Here is a 25907-nt window from a genome sequence, read left to right on the forward strand (position 1 = left end):
TTTATTGCTAAATGTAAAATTTGAACGAAATCGCAAAATAAATATTTAATTTGGAACAAAGAGAACAAACATGAAATTCTACGTGAAACTGGATAAATTTCTGGATCTCTGCAATGTTGTCAAAATCTCAATCTTTGAGCTTTTGCCACATTTTCAGATATGCCATAAGATCATTTAGAATTCCTGCATTCACTAGAACCTAACATTTCAGTATGGGAAATAATTTTAAGCTGCATTACAAAATATCACTCTGACATATATAGATATTTGAAATAACATTTAATCTGATTTGGTTGCAAAGAGCAACAAGCCTCAAGAAAATACCTCAGGTGTAAAAAAGCCCTAAGATTATTAATAATTTATCTTTCTCCCTTAATATCACTTAATTTGTCTTAATTTGAGTTTGAACCTTTAACGTAAAATTCAGGGGTCAGCTGTTACTTGATGTCTAACAGTTGTACTGCCCAACCTCATGTAACTTCCGAGTCTGCATAACAGTGTCACTTAAATGAGCCTTATAATTACCTTATAATTGCTTACAGTTCTTTATATTGAGTATGTTAAACTGGTATGCAGCAAGTGTCCCTTGCACTTGCACTTGGGTTTCCTCTGGGCACCCTGATTTCCTCCCACACTCGAAAGACATGCTGGTAGGTTAATTGGCTCCTGTCTAATTTGGCCCTAGTATGCGTATGTATGAATGTGAATTAGGAACCTTAGATTGTACTGAAGGTTAGGAACTGATGTGAATGTGCAAAATATTTTTGTAAAGAGTTGCATAAATTGATAGCGCTATATTAGTGTATTAAATGAATAATAAATATAGCTGAATGTGGCCCCAACTGCTCTACACTGTATAAAGGCTGTTGTAAGTTGTATTACTATAATGTTAGTATTTCAAGTGTTGTCAGCTTTTGTGGAATTCAATAGATGTGGCCATCAGAACCTTAATGGGGCCTCTTGCGGAGTCATTTCACTCAATGTGGCCCATTGTTTAATTTCCAATTAACATGCCTGTTTTACACTACAGAGTCGACTCACTAAAACCTAGTACACATGATCAGAAAATTGGCCAAAAAATACTGCTTAAGGGATCATATGATCTGATTCAAACAGACAAACACAAAAATTATTTTGCATGATACCTGATCATACAATTTTTGATTATTCAGTACATTATTTTTCCGGAAAAAAAATGGAAGAGCAACACCATGCATGCTCAGAAAAAAAAGAATACATTACAATACAATACATCACTTCTGAAGGTGTATTCTGTTAGAGAGTTTTCGTAACTTTAGTAACCTCTTCGTTTTCGCTAGCATGCAAAAAAAAAAACAGGTGATCATTCGTCCAATATTCTCATCATGTGTACGAGGTTTGAAAGGTGTGGAGATTTAACCAAGCCCAGTGAACCAGTGCTCAACTATGTAAAAGGGAATTAAAAAAAAGAAAGAAATGAAACAGCCATTTTACTTGCACAGGATTGGATGATTGAAGTGCATGCAGCTTTAGTGAACTCACCAAACATTCTACTACTTTAGCAACTCAATCCCTACCAGTCCTTGTTATTTATCATTATATTGTGTTCTTAACCTCCTTGGCGGTTTTCCCGAGTGTAGCTCGGGGTAGAATTTCTATACCAAGAACGGTAACCCCGAGCTACACTCGGGCTTACCATGCAGCGTTCTCTGGGGGTCCCTGCAGCACTTACCTTGTCCTTCGCTCCCACGATGGGTCCCCTGCAGCGTCCCCGTCCATCTCCTCCGGCGGATGCCGGCATCTGGCTTCCGTGTTCCGGTCCCCGTGACGTCGGAACGTTCGGGCGGCGGAACCGGCGGGAAATTTGAAATTTTTAAAAAATGACATTTTTGCTGTCATTGCTTTTTCACTGCATTTCACATACATTTTGTCCCTACTGCTTTGTCCTGTGCCCTGCCTGCATTTTGACTGTTCTTTCTGCCTGGAAACTTAGAAAAGTCCATGGCGGCCAAAAAGCATCCCTTTACGTCAAAAGCGGTTTTAGAACAGCGATAGTAAATCAGAGCCACTTGCAGAATTGAGTGATAATGATTTGTGGGGAAATTCGTCATCAGACACTGAAAACGATTTTGCGACTTTGCTCAGCGATGTGCGAATTTGCCTCTGTATTTCAAATTTCAGTGTTTTTGGTTTGATTATATTATTGAATTAAATGTATTATTATTATATTATTATTTTTTATGATTATTTATTAAATTATAATTTATGATTTCGTGTTTCAAGTTTTATCATATCCGGAATGTTTAATAGACTCTTTTTCGGATAGATTTCAGTGAGTTATTCCTAAAAATTACAGCCTACAATTAAAAACTACATATTTCCATGCAAAAAAATGGTACCGCTTTCAGCACAAAATTCCTGACATGATCATACCGCCAGGGAGGTTAAAGGCTTGGGTACAGACAGGCATCAAGTTCAAAAACATTTTGCAGAGCTAGATTCAAGCAAACTAAGAGAAGCTGAAAAGGAAATTGTTCATAAGTCTACACAATTACAATATTTTATGACTTAACGGTTAGCTTCTTGTGTAAGCCCAGTCATAACTTCTTCTCCTTAATGATTTTTGAATTAATACACAACCAAAAAAATTAGTTCTTTTTTATATTTTGCTTTGCGTTTACTTCTAAGGGACATTTCAGACATGCCTTTATTTTTCCTTTTTAAAGTATGTGCGTTGTTTGTTTATACTTACACAATCTGCAGTGAGCAGTTGGTGGTGGAGAGGATCTTCAGGTGTTTGATATTGCTCTTGGCCACGTTGGTTTCAAAGTATCTGCAGGGACATCGGTAAGTCAAGCTGACTGGTTTCTCTGTAAGATCAAAGGACAAACATTAGGAATGGGATCCCCACATGGAGCGCAGACATTAAACAACAATTAGTCAACACTGCATTCTTTATAGCAACCTCCTGGTAGAAACTGCTCATATTTTCTTTCTCTGAGCTTATCATGTCGTTAAGCAATTACATGGAAAAAAACTAAAAACAGAGGACCTGAAAGAAAGTTTGTTGAATCAAGGGAATTCTAATACTATATTAGATAAACACAAAACTACGTTTGCTTGACTCTGTAAGAAGGCTCTGATTGTAGCATAATAATTACGTTGATATGTGAGATACAAATACTTAAGAAAAATATGTGTAAAAAATGAAGATGTTTAAAAAAATACCCAATTATCCTAAAAACATGGCCTTACAATGGAACAAAAGTCAGTCAGTTCAGCAAAGAGTGGACACATTTTGATACACTTATGGGTAGGTGGGTTGTACAGAATTTGACTGGTAGATCGACTTCTGTACAACCACCTTGTCTGGTTTTTCCAGATCAATCTGTGCCACTAGCTACAGCAGCACTAATCAGTGTGTTCTGATGGTGGGGAAGTCTCCTCACTGTCAGAATACAATAACTCAACGTGATAGATTCCCCCATCCACATCAACTGTGTGGATGTGGAAATCAGATAATTTTTTTTTCGTTCAACGCACTGGTTGAACAAAAAGAAAATGACTAATGTATGGTCTGCCTAAGACTATACAATAAAAACAGCAGCAGATTTTCTCTGTCTAGTGTGTAACTCACAGGAGGTGTGCTTTTATGGTAGACAACACCATAGATACTCTAAAGATCATGTCAAAATGTAAAGCTTTTACAGCAACCCCTTGTAACTTTTTTATAACATTTAATAGTTTTGGAAATGTTCCATTTCCTTTGGTCTGTTTTTTTTTCAAAGAACCAATATCAGATTTATTATTAATATTATTATTAGTACAAGTACTTATGTAGCATCGTCAATTTACGCAGCGCTTTCCATACATATTTTTTACATTCACATCAGTCACTGCCCTCAAGGAGCTTACAAGCTAAGGTACCTAACTGAGGCAAATTTAAGAAAAATAAATATAGGTTAAAATACGGTACATCTAAAGCCAGAAAATATTTTTTTAGTTTTGGATAAAGGAAAAAAACTCTTTATCAGGGTTTTTTCGGTTATCTGTGCCCCATTAGGGATGTCTCTTCACTTCCTGTCCTCTAGACCCAAAAGACAGTGAGTGAAAATCTTTTCTAAATAAATAATCAATAATTAAATGAGGGAAATCTCATATATACAATTGTCAGTAGAAAAACTGTCCCCATTGAAGGTTTCCTTCCCTATTCCTGATTTAATTATAGCTTTATTGGTTTTTGAGAGGGTATGGTAATGGACAGTAGGGAACCCTATAGAGGTTCTAAACTTTACCTGCTCTATCCAAAAATAAACAAAAACGTTTTGTCTCTAGGTACACTTTAATGTATTCTAACGTGATGGTATGTTAAGAAAACACAGGGTGTAAGCAGATGTGTGAACATTTTGTATGTGAAGAAAACACAGGGTGTAAGCAGATGTGTGAACATTTTAATCCTTTCCTTCAACCATAGAGCAGACTGTCTTTTCCCATGAAATGCATTTGCTACATTTTGGTTGGTGAGAAAAGTCACAATTGGTCCTAAGGTGTTGTAGATAATGTACATGCTTTTGGCTGGATTGCTCAATGATCGCAAATCTGCAAGGCAACTACACACACTACCAAGGCATAGCTGGGGAATAGCAATACTACTACTACTACTACTACTACTACTACTACTACTACTACTATTATTATAAGAAGAAGAATACAAACTGAAGTTTATGTTGTAAAAAAACACACATAGTACCACACCACAGTTTTTCTCTGATCATAGGTACATGATTTCCCTGCTAACCTCTACAATAACATAAATTGGTGCCTAGTAAGCATTCTGAAGAACATCATTTCTATTTGCAGACTACTTTGCTGTACTCAAATTATAATCTAAGAAGCAGACTAGACTGACAAGCCCATCTCTATATCACTCTGCTCTCTCCTCCTGACTCATATCAAAACAAATTTAGACAATTACACTACTTACATTTAAACAAATACACCTAAGGATGTTCTAATAAATACAAAGCTGTACTATTTTGTGACTTTAATATCTTACTTGAATTTATCCTCAGGTTTAAGCCAATAAAAGGTATTGAATGTTATTCAATGTCTAAAATGGTACAAGAATTTACTACTGCTATTCTGGGAAAGGTAATGCAACATACAACACACAAAACAACACCCTCCCCCACCAACACACAGATTTGCCTGCACAAGCTGTAGATAGTATAGGATATAAGACCTTGGGGACTACCTGGATAAAGAAAATACCAGCAAGATTAGGGTGGAACATGACTTAATTGCTTTATGTAGGCAGTGATTGTAATTAGACAAGATGAGGGAAGAGATAAGAAAGCACCCAACTGCATTATGCCCTGCTTTAATAGTTTTTAACCTCAGGCTACAAAGGAATGTACTTTGGAAGTGAAGGAAACAAAACCATGTGAGGGAATTGAAAGGTTACTTGCTAGAAAATTGGTCAACTCTTTTTTGACAGACTAGGCATAAAACAAAAGCAAACTTTATACATAAAGGTGCATTTCCACGTGAGTTCTGGGAATGCGCAAACAAATGTTGAAAATTGAGAGTTAATTATTAATGGAACCCCAAATGTAGCTAGCAAAAGCACAAAGCTTAATGACAGAAGAGGTCCTATAGCTTTTTTTGGTGTATGCAGAGCAGCCTCAGCTACATATAATACACAGTGCTGTGTCACGGGAAGTGGGATAGGAACTTGCCTTCCCACACCCAGAACAAAACTGAATGATACTCAGCCTTTCACAGGGAGCTTTGTATCCTATGAATGACTACAAAGCTTCCTCTGATTGGCCAAGTCAGAGATTGTGATGTCATACACCCACCTTTCCACCTCAGCCATGGTAACTCCACTAAACATGACATGTTTCTAAGCCTTGGCCTTCCTTCAGAGTGAAGAGGTAAGTTATAAATTGCCTTAAATAGGCAGCACAGATCTGTAATAATGGTGCCCACAGGCACTCCATGTGTCTGAAGACCACAGCAGGAAAGCCTCAATATTGAGGCCATTACATTCATCAGGCCACCACAGCAAGAATGTGAGTTTTGGACCCTTTTATTATCTGCTTGGGACGCTAGTGTCTATTTCTGCTTCCTGGTTCTCCCACTATCCACATTCCACATTAGTGAATCCAAACGGCTTTGCTTCCTCTCCTTTTACCAGATTCATATTATGAGTCTGTTCAGCATCTTTTGATGAGACCTTATGGTCCATTGGATAATTTACTTTGGTGATATGTCCTGATTAAGTCACTTCATTGTCAGTGCAATTTTATTATTTTTATTTTCAAAAAAGTGGTTTAAAGCTGAGGTTTAGATACATTTTTTTCTGTACAGCTTTAGACACATTACTTATCAGCAATGGAGTATTTCCCAAGTTCCGCAGTTAGCTGGAATTTGTAGAATTCCTCAAAGCAGAGATACCCTGTCCTCTTCCTGTTCCTGAACTTCTGGCATTGCCAGGGATAATAGCTTCAGGCTCCAGGCTGAGCTGCTGTGAAAAAGTTGTGTTGGGGGCCTGCTCTGCCTCCTTCCTTATCCATTAAGAAAAGATCTTTCATTGTATACACTGCCTGTAACAGGATCTCTAAATGGGGTAGAGTCAGATGAGTCACCAGATTTTCTCCTCCATTCAGATATTGTCACACAAGCAGTGAAAGCAATAAAGAAGGTTTCTCAATGGAGAAGGATGGGATGGCTCCCCAGTGCAACTTTTCACAGCAGTTCAGCCCAACGCTATTAACTCACACAGTGCCAGACATTAAAAGACAGGAAGAAGACGGGGCATCCCTGCAGTGAAAATTTCTCCAGAATCCAGCTGACTGCATAGGCCTGTGCCCTGTTTTATTCTTAATACATTTCACTAAGATTTCACTAAAATAAATCTATACATTATAGATTTTCTTTATCTTATTATAAGACTTTCTTTACCTTATCTACATTTATGTTATGAAATTTGCCATGGCAACACATTTCATATCAGAGATCTGTTTCAGAAAAGGAACTTGGGTATTGCTTTTGTACATCCATATTCTGAAATGTTACCAGCAGCTGAGATTCAAATATTTCCAGTAGTAAAAAGTCTTCCAAGTGTAAAGCAATTCCAAATGGGATCCTGACCTATCAGTTTCAATGGCAATTTATATAAACATAACTTTCAGTTTAAATACAACTCTATTTAGAGCAGTTCATTTTTATTCTTGGAGCCAACTTCTCTGTATACTTGCAAGAACTCATATGATATTCTCAGCAAGCTTGTATACACAAAGCAGATATACAATATCTATTTGCTGCCTTACTAACAATTTTCACTTCTGGCAAATGTTGTGATAAACCATTGAAAAAAGTCCTGTTTTGCATTGGTGTTGTTTGTTTCAACCTACAGTGTGAATTGCCCTTAGGATTAAAAGAGTACATACAAATAACTGCAGTATTTATTCACAGCAATAGAACACAGTCTAAAGCTAAAAGCTGAACTCCATGCAAAAACTATTTTTGGACAATTGTACAGTAAAAGTATTTTAGCACTAACGAAGTTTGTCTTATGTGTGGAAGCCATACATAAAATGTCTTCTATTCTTTTCACGCAAGACAAGTCATTCTGTGAATGGAGGAGGTCAGCATGAATCCTATAATCTCACCTCCTCCGATCACAAAATGCCTTGTACCTAATGAAAAGAATACAAGACGGTTATGAGTGGCTGAATTGCCGAGTGAGTGAACCGTTGTATGAACTTTATGGGGGTTCTACTTTAACAGCTGTGAGTGCTATGTGGTCAACGTAAACGCGTCAATGTAAGGAAAATGCTAAGTATGTACCCTAAAAACTGCACATGGGAACATGGATGAGATCATATACATCTTGGCACTCAGAAGGTTTACAAAATAGTATATTGATGCAAATTTTGCAATATTTTCCTAATAAGTGATATGTGTCATATTATTTTGATATAACTTAATATACTAATCTGTTCTTCTACTTTTTTTTCTATTGATGTATATGTACATATGATGTACAGCATATGCCTGAAGCTTGTCGAGGTCCGTCATAAGTGTATGTAGAGGTATTAGTAGGTGCCCAGTGGTGGTGATTGGCATATTTCTGATGACAGATTATGTGTTATGGCTTTGTACATGTACAATTTTTCACACATTATTTAAAGTTTCCTTTTTTCACCCAGGGCTGTCTTTTGTGCCTCATTAACAACATCACAATGTCCTTTTCAATAATAACTTAGAAACTAACACAGACTGTTCATCTTTGAAGACCTATCATATTATATCCCCCTAATCCATATCAATAACTAGCCACACTCCTTTGCCTTTGTGTCCATCCTTCTCACATATATCATCCCTATTCTACTAAGGTAAAAATGTCAGGCTGGAATGTCCTGAAATGATGTCTTAATGTGCCATTAGTGAGTGCCAGAACACACAAGACTGCACAACAGTCTTCATTAAAACTGATTGCAGCTGCTTTGTAAACTGAGCTGCCAAGTAGTCAATGAGAACGTTAACTTCAGTGGGGAGCTGTAAGGCTGTAATTTGCCAACTAGGAGAAATGTCAGCATGTGTAAATAATATTGAACATGGTAAGGAGGGTTCTTTTCACTCCTCCAACCTCTACATTCTTATTTTGTTTAAAACTAGTATTATAAAGGACATTTCCAAACTGAGCATTCACTTTGCTAACTGAACAGTCTCTATTCTTTTTGCAAATTAACCACAATATCTTTTCTGATTTACTTTTTGAATAGCGATCACTAAACTCAAAATCCTTATTTTTTTTGCATATGAATTGAAAGTGATAGCAATCTGTGTCCATAGGCGCACAGAGTGTGGCTAGGCCCCGACTCCACTCTCTCCTCACTGGCTGTGATTGACAGCATGACAGCAGTCGGAACCAATGGCTCCTGCTGTTGTCTGTAAGTAAATGAGGAGGGAGAGAGCCGAAAGAGCCTCAGCTCTGTGCTGGATTGAGATTAAGCTCAGGTAAGTATAGGGGGGGGGCTGCATGCAGAAGGTTTTTTTACCTTAATGCATAGAAAGAATTAAAGTAAAAAAAACTTTCTGCCATTAGAACCCCTGCAGGTATCAAAGCTGGACACAGATGGAGCAAAAGATGGCAGGTTCAGCAGGGATAAGCAGAATTTTGATCCATCCATGGCCATTCCTGTCTGTCATGAATAGGCTTGTTGGAAATTTTTGACTGAAATTTGTGATTTGATTAAGAATGTCAGAATACAATAACACAGCAGGAACGATTCCTCTATTGACCTCACTTGTGTGGATGGAGGAATCAGTGCAGTTTATTTTGATCAGCCTGCTGGCTGACTGAAAAAAAAAACTGATCCATGCATAGCCAGCCTAATGTTAAAAGCCCACTTTGATATATACAAATCTGACACTATGACCACCTTGAGAAAATAAAGAAAAATAAGCATGGAAAAGAAAGAACACCATGGCAGCCACCACTTCTAAGAACCAGTCAACTGCAACATATTCAATTTTTGTTCTTGGACTAAAACACACTTTAAAGGAGTTATTAGGAGGGCCTGGCAGCCATTAAGCTTGGGAACTGTCTGTTAGTCAGACCTCCCATAAATAGAAAAGTATTTCAAGTTGTACATTTCTGTCAGTAAGATAACATAATTTCTGTAGGACAGTAGTGTAGATTTCTTTGTTTGAAATAACATATGGAAAACAAAAAAAAATATTTTCCAAAAAATATCAACACAATATACTACATTTAGGTAACTTGAACAATTTAACATGCCCAGACTGCGCATGTGTGAATGATCAGACCTCTAGGAATTTTTTTTTTTTCGCTTGACCTATAAATCCAATGGTACAATGCATCTCAGTGAACTTTGCATAGACTGTGAACTGTAACACTGACTTATAGCCACAAAAACAATAAAGAATCTGGTGACAGATTCCAACCTGGCAGTTTTTGTTTGGCTTTACCAGTACAGCAGGGCTGACTTTATAACCCACTTACTTCAAGATGGTTTAACAATAATAAATATAAAATGTTACGCTATAGCATTTAATTGTGTAAAAGTAACTAAAAAAAGGAATAGCAATAAGAGAATTTAAATTTTAGTGTATTTTGTCTTTACAATTTTCTACAGCCTTTAAAGAAACAGAAAGCGCAAACAGAATTTAACTAAGTCCACAAAATGTTTTATAGGTTTCTTATACATGGGTTTACGTGCAATGTGTGTTTGGAAACATAGTATTACCACCAACGACATATTCATTCCAATGTTACAACAAATGTATACGTGCAGGAGTTTGTAGTCAATCAAATCTAAAATTCCCCACAGACTAATAGTCCTTTATACTAGCAAATCGCTGGTACAAGTTTCATATTTGAAAAACTGAAACAGGGTGAGTGAGCGCAAATCACAAGACAGCAGCTAGCACACAAGGCAATCCTCAACACCAAAAAAAAAAACAAAATATACAAATGGTATGCAGCGCTAAATGGTATATCAACCATCAATATAAAGATGGATGAGACAGTAAATAGACAGTCAAAATATGAATAGTTCCATATAGATAAAATATAAATGTATAAATGTTAAAATCCAATCCGGCTTGTGGAAAAATCCGGTAAATGATTGCGCTTACCACAAAAACATACAAACAGAGCGTTGTATGTATAAGATGGACATCAAGGCCTGGTCAGCAACTAGAACAGCATCCGGTCACCAAATGAGACTTCCAGGAATGGTGGAAACCCCCCACGGTCATCTCCGGTTTTACCAGCAGGCAATCTAATGAGATTAGATTACCAGGGAACCACAGATCACCAGGGAAATTCTTCGTTTGACCTGAGCTGTGTTTTTCCCATTATGTGAGTTCTATACTTTATATTTTACTGTTCACCCATTAAAACATACTTCACTATCATTGCCCATTTTGCTCTGGCTCATTATTTATGAGCGTTACCAAGGTGGTGTGATCCAGATGAACAGTACGTGGAGAGGACTTCGTTGGACTTGCTGGTAAAACCGGAGATGACCGTGGGGGGTTTCCACCATTCCTGGAAGTCTCCATTTGGTGACCGGATGCTGTTCTAGTTGCTGACCAGGCCTTGATGTCCATCTTATACATACAACGCTCTGTTTGTATGTTTTTGTGGTAAGCGCAATCATTTACCGGATTTTTCCACAAGCCGGATTGGATTTTAACATTTATACATTTATATTTTATCTATATGGAACTATTCATATTTTGACTGTCTATTTACTGTCTCAAGTTTCATATTTGTTTTTTCCTATTTGTTTTTTTGGCAGAAGAATATGAATGTTCAGTAAGGCCAAACAGGATTTTCTAGAAGATATAAACAGAAGAGGAATGAATGATTGGAGCAATATGTCTGAGAGAGTCTTTGGATTGATCCAGTATAGATTTAAATATGTTGCCTAATTTACAATATCCTAAACCCTTTATTTATGTATTTGAGGGCTGGGCAGTAGTGATGAAACCCGTCTCTGGATTCAAAGCAATATTTTATTAAAGTCTGCAAATAAACAATGAAGCATATTTATATATGATATATTCCACACAAACATTTAATATTTAGCCCATTCAGCAGACAATTGATCTGTCTGGTATGGCTACAGATGACTTGGACAGGACCGTACTATTCTTCTTATGTCTATGGAATATCTGGTAAATATGACATAGCATCAAACCAAATCCAAACATAAACTATAAAATATTTATTGTGAACACATATTTTGAGTTACTGTAATGTATGGTAACTAATATTTATCTTGGAGTAATTTTTTTCATATGGCTTTGCCATCTTTTATATTTCTGATGTATTTTAATGACATTACTGTTTCTACATTCCCCACTGATGATTAGCTAGGTTTTACTGCAATCACTTAGCCTGCCTTATCAACAACTGCTGAGATAAAATGATTGAAGTAAAAGCGTTATTTTCATTTAAAAGTGTTCTGTTCTTTAAGCCAACCACTGTGCAAATTTTCTGGATGAACTGGCCTTTCTGGTTTATTTCATGGGTGTCCCTGTTGATTCCCTCCCTGTCTAATTTTTTAATCAAAGGAGCTAGGTAGAAATTTGTTGGGCAAACATCACCTGCTCAGATGCAGTCCCTGTTCAGGTATTCTGACAGCTACTGCTGTCAACTGTCAGAATACAAAATCCAATCAAGGGGATTCGTCCACTGGCAATGTACAGCATCGATGGAGAAACATGCAGGCTCAACAAAAATAATTTATCAGTGTATGGCCAGTCTTAGTGATTACTTATGTGCTTTATAATATACAAGTAGGCATTTTTTTTGTGAGTGAAATTCACATAATTTTTTTAATGTATTTGTTTATTGGTTATTGTATAAACCTCAGTGTGATATATCATCAATCTACAATAAAGCATTGCTCTTATAATATGTGACATATGGGACCAGATTGTAAAAAGGACATGGACAGGATTCAATACAGGCAACTACATTAATATAGTGATAGAAAATCTTACTTTCAGTGAAAGATTTGACAAACTGAATATTCTGAGCTTGAAAAAGGAAAGTACAGTATATTCAAAGGTCAACAGAACATAGATTAGGACTGCAAAAAAAAAATGTGTGGAAATCAGATGCATATGGAAGAAAGAAGGTTTTTCCATCTATTTAGTAAGGGGTTCTTTACAGTAAAAGTTGTTAAGCGGCAGGATGTTTTACCCAATTAGCTGGTAATGACAAAAACAGTCACGAAATTGAAAGAAATACTGGTGTAATTTTTTTCTGCATCTAATAATGTCTAAAGTTCAAATAGCTAAAAGCAAAAAGAGAACATTACTTTTTAGGGATTGTTATGACTGCCATTGATGGATCAGAAAGGTGTCTTCTCCAAATTGGCAGTATTTTCCCGTAGGTATTTCCTTTTGCCTGAAATAAAACTCTAGTAGCTGTGATAGGCTGACCTTGATAGATATCATAAAAAAAAAGAGAGTGAAAGTCACATTGTTTCAAGTTGCACTCTACGAAAAAGCTCATAATTGGAGAGAAACGGATTAGAAGGCAGAGGTTCAAGTGCCCTGCCCATGTATTGGATGCAATAAAAAGTGCAATAGTGGCTTTTATTTGTGAGTGTAGCTTCTATCTTCTCCCTTTGTCATGGTTTATGCATCAAGGGGATGATGGAGCGCTGGCTGAGGCAGAACTTGTATTTGGGAGCAAGTGGACAGATGATCAGTAGCAGAATGTGGATTTACTTGTTAGGCATCAGTCATTTCTGTAAACTAAGTAATAAAAACTTTAACTATGTGGAATGCATAAAAATGTTCAAATATTCCCACTACATCCACCTAATGAAAAAAACTAACATCTTGGCTTGAAAACTGTTCAGATTCAGGGTAGTATGACAAATGAGTGAGTTTTTCTAATTGTAATATTACTGTTTAGATGAGAAGCTTAAAGAAAAACACTTGTTCCTTTACACACGTTTTTCTCATCATAGTCATAGATATGATTTACAGATGGCACGTTTATTCACGGAGTTAATGATCATTAAATGGTAACTTTTTGCCCTTACATCAAACACAGATGAATGCTATTGTGGAGAAACAGAGAGGAAAAATAACTTTGTTGACAAAAATGAATGTCAATACACATTGGTCTAAATCAGTGGTTCTTAACCTGGGTTCGATCGAACCCCAGGGGTTCGGTGAGTCAGTCTCGCGGGTTCGGCGGAGGTGAAGACCCACACCCGACTCATATGATTCGTGCAGTAAATATTCATTATTATGTTTTTGTTTTTGTGTGAAAATCATGTTTTAATGGTTTTGTTCTTTGTTCTTAATGGTTTTGTTCATTTTGCGCACCTATGTATAAATATATACCTATGTTTTGAATTTTAAAAATCATATTTTATTTTTCCAATTAAGAAGGGTTCGGTGAATGCGCATATGAAACTGGTGGGGTTCAGTACCTCCAACAAGGTTAAGAACCACTGGTCTAAATTGACAAAGCAGGATAAAAAGAATTTCCAGATAGCCTTCTAAATTATATATAGGCCAAGTGTAACTTGATTTTCTACAGCTGGGAATGTTTACAAAAATAGAAAACCTTAAAACTGTACAGGTTTTAAAAAAGAATAAAACATTGAATCTGTACGAAAATGTGCTGACTACCCTTCAAATGTGCATATATAAAGGCAGGAAGCATTGCATTCAGAAATACCTTAGTTTGGGATAGTATTTGATCTTTCTGTCAATAATATCAGAGTAAAGCAATGAGGTACTAAAAAGGCTATGTAAGCTAGCTTGGATAGAGGGTGTCTGACTCTAACACTTCCTTTAGTTATGAGGGTATGAAAATTATTTTTTTTGTAAAAAAAGGCTTGTTAGGCTTTGTATTACTATATTTTTTGATATTGAAGATATTGATGAACAATAGTTGTAATAAAACATTTTATTTTTTGTGTGAATGTTTGCTTGCAAGAGCAAGCAAGCCTGCTAACAGGGTGACATAAAAAATAAAGTCTGGTCTATATAAACTCACCTACTAATAAATACTGGTCTAATCTGGTCTGCATAATCTCACCTTTAGTAAATCATACCCATTGCATATGTAGTGCCCAGGGGCAGACTGACCATTCGAGCACACGGGCACTGCCCGAGGGCCCAGGGTCAGTAGGGGGCCCCATGAAATGCCCTTGAACCTTTTTATACGCTTCTTTTGAGTGTGGGCAAGGACACAGGGGCCCCTGGATTTTTTTTTTTTTAATTTTAAAATTTAGCAGATCTCTACAGATCTAGACTACTGGAGAGCTGCTTGCTCATATCCAATGAAACAGAATCTACAGAATAGTGAATTGAAACCGTTTGTACCAGAATTATTTTGTCTCCCTTTTATTCCCAGTGGTGGTCTTTAGAGAGCATTTTGAGACATTTTTTAGATGTACAGTAGCTCTATGTTATGTTTCAGCAACAGGAATTTGAAAATAAAAGACAGATTCTGGTTAGGTACCAGTGGATGTAGACTCTCCTATTAGCCATAATTACCCAATTTAGATGTCACGTCATCCCTGGACTCTCTGCTGTTAACTGTTTTGATGTCAGTAAAGCTAAGGTGGTGTGTGAAATTGAGTCTCGTAACTCACGCATAGAATAGTTTGAAATTTTATTGATGTACATAGAAGTCTATTGGGGTGGGGGAAGGTTAGGAATCTTCAGCTTTAATTTCTACCCTCATGGAGGTATTTGCAGCCAACCATAACATTTTAGTTTTCAGAGGAATGTCAACTCCTGCTATCTACAACAGATCTGCTACCATTAACCCTACAAAGTGAACAAACACATATGACATGGAAAGCAAAAGACTTTCCAGTGGGGACATTTTGAAAGTTAAGTGGAAAATAACTCTTCAAGATCAATTACTTTATTAGGTCACAGCAGACATGAACTCGCTGACTTTCCTACTAGTGTATGAATATTCCAATGTCAGCAGCAGGTCAGTAGCTGTCTTGGGGGTCAAAGGTCCACATGTCTTTGACCCCAATACTGACATTGTTATAACTCTATTGTATTATTAGTGATGGTTATCTTTGCAGAAAGGACATATTTCATGTGTCTCTAACTGCCCCAAGCAAGCATGCTACACCTAAATGGTCGCAGTATAGGAACACTTGTAAAAACACTCTATTTTTTGGAGAAGCAGTTTGCTTAAAAGCCATTGATTTAAAAGTATTAAAGCTCAGAAAGCTTCCATATCCACTGGAAGCAAACAGCTAATTGTAATTGTCAGATTGTGAATTTACTAATAAAATTACCATGGCAGGAGAAGATGTAGCTGCTTCCAGGCCAAGAAAGCCTGCAATAGTCCAAGTGGTTATCTACCACTTTTTCTCATGGTCAGAAGAGTTGATCTTTTGAAGGACACCTATAGACATGAGATAATTGGTGGCAATCTATCCACTACAATACCAGTCAGGTCATGGAACAATCGTTTTCCTTTGGGCACTCTGCAGACACTCACTGACCAACCAGTGTAAGTATTACTGCCATTTTATTTCAGGACATGGCAGCACAAACCAGTCTTAGTTCAAATTTCCAGCTATGATTATGCTGTGCCTATGATATACAGTTTACCATACTCCCAGGTATCCTCTACCTCTACAAACAAATGCAGAGAAAAACAATTTGTAGGACTTTAGAATGGTTACATCTTAAAGTGGTTGTAAAGGCTCAAGGTTTTTTACCTGCATACATTCTATGCATGAAGGTAAAAAACTTTGTGTACTGCAGCCCCCCAATACTTACCTGAGCCGCTCAATCAATCCTGTGCTGTGCATGTCATTGGCTGAGATGGCAGCGGGAGCTATTGGCTTCTGCTACTGTAAATCACAACCAATGAGGAGAGAGCGGTTGATTGGGCTGAGCCATGCTCTATGTCTGAATAGACAGACAGAACAGTGGCTCAGGAGAGAGCCTGCTCGGGTGCCCCATCAGTCCAAAAAGGAAATCCCCTTGATGATGTCCCATTGGGACAAAACATGTTGGGGAGAAGTTTACAGTGCGGACACAGGTCAGCAGCGAGCATCTATAAAAGCCAACATTACTTTGATGTATTTGGAGTGTTTTTATTCATATTTTATAATAAATACTACACTATTGGAGGCATATCTGCTCTTGTGAGCTTTATTTTGTCACAGCCCGTCCTGACAAATCTGCCATTTGCGTGTCTACACTGAACTTCTGATATGACAGAGGGCTGCTTATGCTGTTTTAATGGCAGCCATCGGTTTTGGTGAGTTTTGAATCCACAGGGAGATGGTGGCGGACCTTTTAATTTCTTTACTGGAAGCAAAAGCACTTTTTGGTGGCGGACTGATACTTTCAAGTTTATTTTCACTTGAAGTTTGATTATATGGACTGTTATTTCACGAATATTGAATTTTAATCAGATATTTAAATTGTTTGATTGGCGCTGTACTTTTACTTTTATGCATGGACCATGTTGGTGTCCCTGTCTACATCAACTAGGACCACCCCCTTTCAAGAAGAGGACTGAAGAGGAAGAGGACTCACCCAATGAGTCCCATGACTGGCCAGAAGACATCTAAATAAAGCATAACTTACTGCCAGCAGAGACCTCAAGGAGGGAAGGGGGGCTGTAAGTAGATTTTACCCTTAAATCAATGCCATTTAGCTATTGTAAACTCTGTGTATCATAAACAATTGCTATTTTTCTAATAAAATATTAATTCCCATTGTATTTTTTGCATCTCAGTGCTGCTGATATCCTGCAGCCTCTTTCCAGGCACTTCTTGCCTAAGTGTAAATTCTCAAGAGATGGCTACATGTCAGTTCTATAGTGACAACAGCAAATCATGCCAGAGTAATGTGTGTTGAAATGTCTTGGAAGGTTGTGTTACAGGGTGACAGGCACAGAACACTGACAACGTGCTTGAACAAGAACCTTCATGGCATGATTACCAAGTATTACCAACTATTTTTTTGGATATGATATTATATTATTATTATTATTATTATTATTATTATTATTATTATTATGATATTATTATGAAAGAAGAAGATTGAAAAATATTGCAAATGACTTTTGAAATTACAATAACAAGTTAAAAATTAGATTTTAGTAATAGGGTCTACAGGCGTTTAATGATGGGATTTAAATATATTTTAACACTTGAGATTTTAGTGATGGGGTTTACATTATTTTAACACTTTTTCAGGGTTTTAGTGTTAGCTAGCTAGTACACCAACACCTTCTTTAAGGGGTCTACATATAAAAAAATGTGCTTTGAGAATATGTTAATTATTCCCCTTAGCTCCATTAATAATTTTCCTAATGGGTTTATTTCCTACAATTGTCATCGCCATCTAGTGGCAATAATGCAGTATTTTAGGTAGTTCAGGAAGAAATACAGCAGTAATGCCATTAGATGGTGCTGACAATCCTAGTAAATTTTTTATACATAGGCCCCTAAGATAGACTACATGAACAAAGAGATCTCAATAGTTACTAAAACCTTTCTTATTAACTAACCCATCTGAGAGTGGCTGATCCGATCCTCACATTTTTTCTATCCATATAAATTAATCAACCAAGGTTCAAAATGAAGGAACTTTCTTTCCATTATAGGGTTTTATAGTAAACATTTAAACATAGATTGTTATTATTAGTCTTCCCAGAGGGTCCTTCTAAATGTTTTGCTAACAGATCCCTGTCAGCAGTGTAATGATCTGTGGAATCTGCCTGCTGTTATTTGACTTATTTGGCCAGGGCTCTCCTTCCTAGTGTGTCATGCACCTGTATATATTTTACCATTATTTTTATAGCTTTATATGTTCTTGTTTTTTCAGCTCTGCAGACTGTGCTAGAACCACCTAAATCAGATATAATATGTGGTTTCACTTTAAAGGTTTTTTTTTAAATTTATATAGAGTAGAGAGGGATTAGACCACCTGTCAGGTTTTTATTGCTACCTCTGCCCCCGTTATGGAGATTCACACTCTCTATTTGTTCTGTTTATCATTATTGTTGAAAGTAAAAGAAAATCCTAAATTTTGGGTTGTCTCCAGAAAAGTAATAGAGGGGAAATCTTCCAATGGGGACACTAGTTCTGGGTCCCCCAGCGATTTCCTTCATTTGCAGGGATTTCCTCACACTTCCTGTTTTGGCTATGGGACAGGAAGTGAAGGGATTTCTCATCGATGGGACGCAGAGAAGAAAAAAAAATAATCTGACGAAAACCTTCCCTTACTCTATCCAAAATGAAAAAAAAAAGTTTTGCCTTTAGTTCTACTTTAAAGTCAGTCATATCTCACACATACTGTATAGCACACTCACATGCCTCACATGCAGAAGATGTGATATAAAGGTATATGGCACCCAAAGGAGTTTAGATTCTTAACTCAAATAATTGTGTTAATATAAATTTACATCAATTATCAATTTGTTTTATTTTTTATGTTACACAATATTAGCACAACAGTTTATGAAACACAAATTTCAGTAAAAAGTACACTAAAGTTAATTTTGGGACACATACATGCAATCAATTATCCACGTGTTTGGTAAATTATAAATGATAAGGTTGCACCAAGTGAATAGATACCATGTCAAAACTTAGAATTGCGTGCACCCATGAAACAGCGAAAAACTTTGGTGCCCCATATTTTCAATAGGCAATGCCTTAACCACTTAAACTCCAGAGGATTTACCCCCCTTCCTGACCAGGCCATTTTTTGTGATACGGCTCTGCGTTACTTTAACTGACAATTGTGCAGTCATGCAGCTCTGTGTTGAAATTTATGTCCTTTTTTTCCCCACAAATAGAGCTTTTTTTTGGTGGTATTTGATCACCTGTGCGTTTTTTATTTTTTGTGCTATAAACAAAAGAAGAACGACAATTTTTGACTTTTTGCTATTAAACATAGTAAAAAAAATTTAAAAATCTAATTTCATCATAAATTTAGTCCAAAATGTATTTTGCTACATTTCTTTGCTAAAAAAAAATCCCAATACGTGTAAATGAATTGGTTTACATGAAAGTTATAGCGTCTACAAATGGCGGTATACATACTGGAAATTTTTTTTTTAATACTAGTAATGGCGGTGATCAGCAACTTATAGCATCAGGTATTCTGACACTGTGGGGGAACTGGCTATCTGTCACTGACATCCCCAGTGACACCAATACAGTGATCAGTGTTAATAGAAAGCACTGACACTGTACTAATGACACTGGGCAGGAAGGGGTAAACATCTTGGGTGATCAAAGGGTTAACTGTGTGCTGTGTGTGTTTTACTGTGTGCTGTACTTTACTATGTAAGCACACTTCTTTGTATGGTTCTGTTATGCAGAGCCATACAAAGCTATGCAGAGCCACACAAAGCAGTGTGCAGGAGCTGACAGGGGAGAGATCTTGTATTGTTTACATACAGGTCTCCCCCCCCCCATCAATGATACTCGGCGATCAACGTGTGCTGGTGGGGAATCACCAGCTGGGACCCGTGATCGACAGCTGAAGCTGCCAACAGGGGCGTGCGTAGGGTGTGCGCCCCCTACCTGGAGATACAAAATCACATTTATATACGTGATTTTGTGCAGCCCGCCGCCCTGTAGTAGTGGTTAAAGGGCAAAGCAAATTCCTTTTCATTTTGAATATCCAATCATATGTCCGTGCTTTTTTGCTATATGAATAACTGAAGTGAATATTTGGACAATTTAGGGAAGATTATCAACTACTTTAGGTCTCAATTACATAAGCGGTCGGGGGGGCATAGGCAGGTGGGTCTTTGTTTAACCCCCCGCCCCCCAACCACCATGGACATGGGATTAGTGCAGAGTAAATGTAACAACAGGCCACAATTAGCAGGTAGGACCGCCACCAAACATGACCCATTCAAGTGAACAGGGCTATCCCATAACTGCAAGCCAAATGCTTACACGGTATTCTCATTCAAAATCCCCTTTCAGTTGAAATAAGCAAACACTTTAAGGCAAGGGGCTGAACAAGAGAAACTACTTGATTACCCCATCCACACTAAATAGACAAACTTCTCAAGTTGATCGTGGGTGCTGGCTGTCAGAATACCCAAAAAGTGACTGCATCTAATTGGATGAAGCCGCTGGCTGGCCAACAATTTTGAAGTAACGCAATCACTAGCACAACATGCAAAAACCTGCCTTGCTGCCCTGCCATGCTATTCATAGTGCCCTATAGAGTGCCACAACTTACGTCGGCAACACGCTGTTGTGCATTGCGGTGCACTGCATTACAAAAACTAGTTTCTGCACCATTTTTGTTGTACTTTAATAACACCTCATCTGGAATATGCAGTTCAGTTTTTGGCACCAATTCACAAAAAGAGGGAACTGGGGAAAGTATAGAGAAGGGCAACCAAACTGATAAGAGGCAAGGAGGAGCTCAGCTATGAGGAAAGATTAGAGGAACTGAATTTATTCTCTCTTGAGAAGAGGAGATTAAGGGGAGATATGATCAACATGTATAAATACATCAGTGGTTCATATAGTGAACTCGGTGTAGAGCTATTCACCCTGAGGTCATCACAGAGGACAAGGGGGCACTCTTTACGTCTGGAGGTAAAGAAATGTAATCTCCAAACACAGAAAGGTTTCTTCACAGTAAGAGCTGTGAAAATGTGGAATCGACTCCCTCAAGAGTTGGTTCTGGCCAGCTCAGTGGATTGCTTCAAAAAGGCCTGGATTCTTTCCTAGATACACACAATATAACTGGATACTAACATTTATAGGTAAAGTTGATCCAGGGAATATCCGATTGCCTCTCGGAGGATCAGGAAGGAATTTGTTCTCCTGCAGGAGCAAATTGGTTCATGCTTTGCTGGGTTTTTTTATTTCCTCTGGATCAGCTGTGGGTATAGGATTCTAACTATTTTTTAATGGTTTAACTGGATGGACTTTTGTCTTCTTTACAGCCAGACTATGTAACTATGTAATTCAAATGAATAAGCTGCCTCCAAGTGACACATGTTAATGGCTTTGCAGATGTGTGAACCCAGATGCTCAGAGTAACTTTATGGCTTAAAATGTAAAAAATGTATGAAATATTTACTCTGCAAAACCATGTTGAATAATTCTTAGGAGCATCCAGACATTGAAAGTTTTGACTCATTGCAGCTTCCATGCTTTTTTTTTTTTTTTTGCTTTGCTTTTTTTGTAATAGGAGATGATGGTTAGTTTTCACAATAGGTTTGAATATATGCATACTCATTCATTTAATTCAAGCTTTTCATTATAGCATTAGCAACCATTGTGAACATGACACCTCTATCTAAATAGCTCAAGTTATAACATGAAACAGTGCCTGTGATTTTGCTGGGGGGCATGAGGTCTTTTTTGGCACCTGAGGGCGTGATGGGACCATAGTTAAGAAAACACCATTGTATTACTATATCCAGTAGAAAAAAATAAAACACAATGTATCCGTATAACCATTTATATGCATTTGCTCTCAGATCCGTGATAGGTGAGCTGAAATTTAGCTTTTTTTTTTTTAAAGGTATATTTGTATATTTTGATTTTGTGCATGCTTACTACTAGTGATGGGATTATACAGGTCCCCCTCCCCACTCCAAACAAACTTCTCACCTTTGATATGCAAACACCTTCCAAACTTCACAAGCTCCCTACAGCACAGTTCATTCTGATTTCAAACTGTCAGCCCTTCAAACAAAAATCAGCTACTGCTCTACTAAATTCATTTAAAGCACCAATTTGTTATCAGACCTTTAATTTGGTAATTATTCCTAGACACCCATTTCTGTTCCAGATTGTTTTGGGTGAAAATGTATAGGAATGTATATATATATATTATGTAGTCCTATAAGCACATCTCCTTATTTCTTATTTTTTGCTATCTAAATACAGCATGAAAGATTTTGAGAGGGCTTTGTAATTTTAGGTATTTATTTATTATTTGTATTTGTTTTGTTGTCAGTACTAATGTTAGGTTTTGGTGTTTGTAAACTTTAGTAGAACAGTATCTGATTTTTGTTTGAAGAGTAGAGAGCCAGGAGTGAACCCTGCTCAGGGGAGCTGATGGCGGTAGAAGGGTGTTTGCACTACAAAGGACCCCCTTTCTTCAAGAACTCCTTTTATCTCCTGTGATGGTTCAACTGAGCCCTTCTCCACTTTCCCTTGCCTGTTTGTTCTTATCCATGGAAAGCTTGTAAAATAAAATAGCAACTGAGCCCCATTAAGGGCATACTAAAACGGTGATGGTTGAGCTCTGGAAGCGCCTGTAAAAAGCACTCAAGCTGCTCTTCTTCCATTGATCCAACCTAACATATCATTGTTCTGCAGGAGACAACTGTCACTGTCATGTATGCGGGTGGCTAGTATGATTATGGTATGTCATTACATTTATCACAACTGTATCCTGTTGTAGATGTCTGAATCTAATTAAAAGTGAGCAGGAAAGAAGATGAGAGTCCCAGTCCATAATCAACTTATCCTTTATTTCAATAGCAATACAGCAGCTGCATACATGTAACCTCCCTACAGGAAATCATACCATTCAAACGCGTTTCACCTCTGATGGGCTTGCTCACAAGAATAGAGTAGTGACCTACTCTATTCTAAATATTCTCTCCCTGTGAACAAGCTCAACAGGGGTGAAATGCCTATGGAGGAGGTGGTTTCCCAGGTGGAGATTACATGTATGCATGAGTTTTACCGCTATTAACCACTTGCCCTCCAGAAGATTTACCCCCCTTCCTGTCCAGGCCATTTTTTGCAATACGGCACTGCGTTACTTTAATTGACAGTTGTGCAGTCATGCAACGCTGCACCCAAATGAAATGTATGTGCTTTTTTCCCACAAATTGAGCTTTCCTTTGGTGGTATTTGTTCATCTCTGCATTTTTTATTTTTTGCGCTATAAACAATTTTTACTTTTTGCTATTAAACATGTCAGTAAAAAAAAATTTAAATATGGTTTTGTCATAAATTTAGGCCAAAATGTATTCTGCTACATGTCTTTGCTAGAAAAAAATCCCAATACATGTAAATTAATTGGCTTGCGTAAAAGTTATAGCGTTTACAAATGGCAGTATATATGCTGAATTTTTTTTTTTACTAGTAATGGATGCGATCAGTGACTTATAGCAGGACTGCGCAGGCATTCTGACACTGGGGGGAACTGACTTGGTGTCACTGACATCCCCAATGACACCAATACAGTGCTAATAAAAAGGGGTTAACATCTGGGCCGATCAAAGGGATAACTGTGTGCTGTGTGCTGTTTTACTATGGGGGCTGTGTGTGTGTTTCACTGTGAGCACACTGCTTTGGATGGCTCTGCTATGCAGAGCCATCCAAAGCAGTGTGCAGGAGCTGACAGGGAGAGATCTGTATTGTTTACATACAGATCTCTCTCCCGTCGGTAAAACTCGGAGACCGCCGGATGCCGGCAGGGAATCATGGGACCGGACCCGGTGACTGACAGCCGAGGGCACGAATGGTGGTATATATAAACGTGATTTTGCGTACTTGTGCCACCCTGTAGCAGTATTTCTGCTATAGGGCGGCACGGAAGCTGTTAAAGTAGTATTAGTATTAAGGTAAGCTGATTAAGCAGTGCAACTCATATCATCTTGTATTCTTATACTGTAGCGGAGAAATACTAGAAAAGTCAGCACCCAGATGGTCCGAATTTTAATGCTATTGCACAAATCAGCCCCGAATCTCCTCTTCTGGAGTACAGCTGGTGCTCTTGGCTCCTTCTTTTCTTAATGCCCCGCTGTATAAAGCCGCTTCTTATGGGCGCACGAGTGGGCTTGCTTCCGAGCTGGGCTCTAGGCAGGGGCGGACTGACCATTCAGAAACTCGAAGGCCCCGGGTCAGTAAGGGGCCCCATTATATGCCCATGGTACCTTTCATAGGCTTTTTTGAGTGTGGGTTGAGTGTGGGCAAAGACACAGGAGCCCCATGATTTCCAATTGCCTGGGGGCCCCATGAGTTGTCAGTCCGCCCCTGGCTCTAGGTGTCTATAGACTCATGCAGTATGGCACTGCCCCGCTCCATGCTCACAATACTTTATTGACTGCAGTGGTAGCCAATGAGTCCTGCTGCTGCCTCTCTGTTCTGTGAATGCAGGGAGAGAGGAGAGAGGCACTAAAGGTGGGTAAATCACTGGATTTAGTGAGGACTAGTAGGGGGGGAGGATACATTTTTACCTTAAATTGGTTGTTTAGCCTTACATATACTCAGTGAAGTGGCTGGCCTCAGGTGATACACACAGATGAACCAAATCCTCCAACATATGTTGTACCTGTTTATCTACAGCTGCCTTTCCCTTACATTCATTCAAAGTGCAGAGTATATAAGGCTTGTCTGAAAGCTCAGAAAAAAGGTTCGGAGAGCTTAAATTATACACTGCACAGCTCAGTGAAGAGAGCTCTGAGAGCTTATTGGAGGGACATGACACACCCTCCCTCCATACAGCACACAGGAACAGAACTGAGGCTGTCAATCTACTGGAGGTCTCTCCCCTGTCACTATTTTTCTCTTGGTGTCAGGAAAACTTGTCAGAAGGGACTAATGCTGATAGCAGAGGAATGAGGCAGCAGACACAAATGATACTTAGTAATCTGGATAGAGACAAGTACACACTATAAAGGGATATGCTCTGTTCATATCTTATGGCTGAGGTTTACAACCACTTTAATGCAGGGAATGCATTAAGGTAAAAATGTCATGTCTTTAGAACCACTTTAGAACAAGTAAAGGAATTGTACAAAGAAGTCATAAGATGAAAATCAGATCCAACTGCCTGCAGTGGTTCTGCAGGAGCAATTGTGCCATAAACATTCATGTTCAGTTAAACCACATGTACTTTTATGTATTTAACAAACTCCTGACACTTCGTCCTAGGAAACCAATAATGTTTATCTGGGAAAATTAAATCTTGAATAATTTTACCCCATGATCAATCAGCCAGGGAATATGTGCTCAGATTGCAATCTGTGTGCTCAAGATACATGACTGTATCCCAATCTGATTGCCTTCAAACAGATTAGGTGGTGATCATCTCATGTCTATGGATGCAACACTTACAGTATGCATGCTTGAATTTTATTTATTTCAGGTACTTATATTGCGCCGTCAATTTTACACAGCACTTCACATTTATATACCATATTTATATGCTTATACCTACAGGGGAGTGCTGTTTGGCTGGCCTATTTTGTGGATACAATAGTGATAAACCAGAAAATCCCAGTCAACATGGCCTAGAGCTGGCTCAGCCAGGGATTGCCCTCCAGGGTCTACAAATTTATGAACATTTCCTAATCTCACCATATCTTCTAGCAACTTTGGAGAAACAAACAGGGACGATGAAGGGTT

The 25907-nt window shown here is 37.9% G+C and overlaps 1 protein-coding gene across 2 annotated transcripts in view; it reads right to left on the bottom strand.

The window, feature by feature from the left end:
* Window positions 1–25907, bottom strand: part of CXCL12 (C-X-C motif chemokine ligand 12) — a 112276-nt gene that overhangs the window by 79309 nt on the left and 7060 nt on the right. For both annotated transcript variants that reach the window (XM_089680013.1, XM_089680014.1), the window contains exon 2: window positions 2732–2849. In XM_089680013.1, the coding sequence (XP_089536139.1) occupies window positions 2732–2849 (118 nt within the window). The remainder of the gene's footprint in view (window positions 1–2731; window positions 2850–25907) is intronic.

This window comes from Staurois parvus, unplaced genomic scaffold (genome assembly GCF_062004578.1).
Source record: "Staurois parvus isolate SC_StPar_1 unplaced genomic scaffold, SC_StPar_1.0 ptg000234l, whole genome shotgun sequence".
Taxonomy (NCBI): domain Eukaryota; kingdom Metazoa; phylum Chordata; class Amphibia; order Anura; family Ranidae; genus Staurois; species Staurois parvus.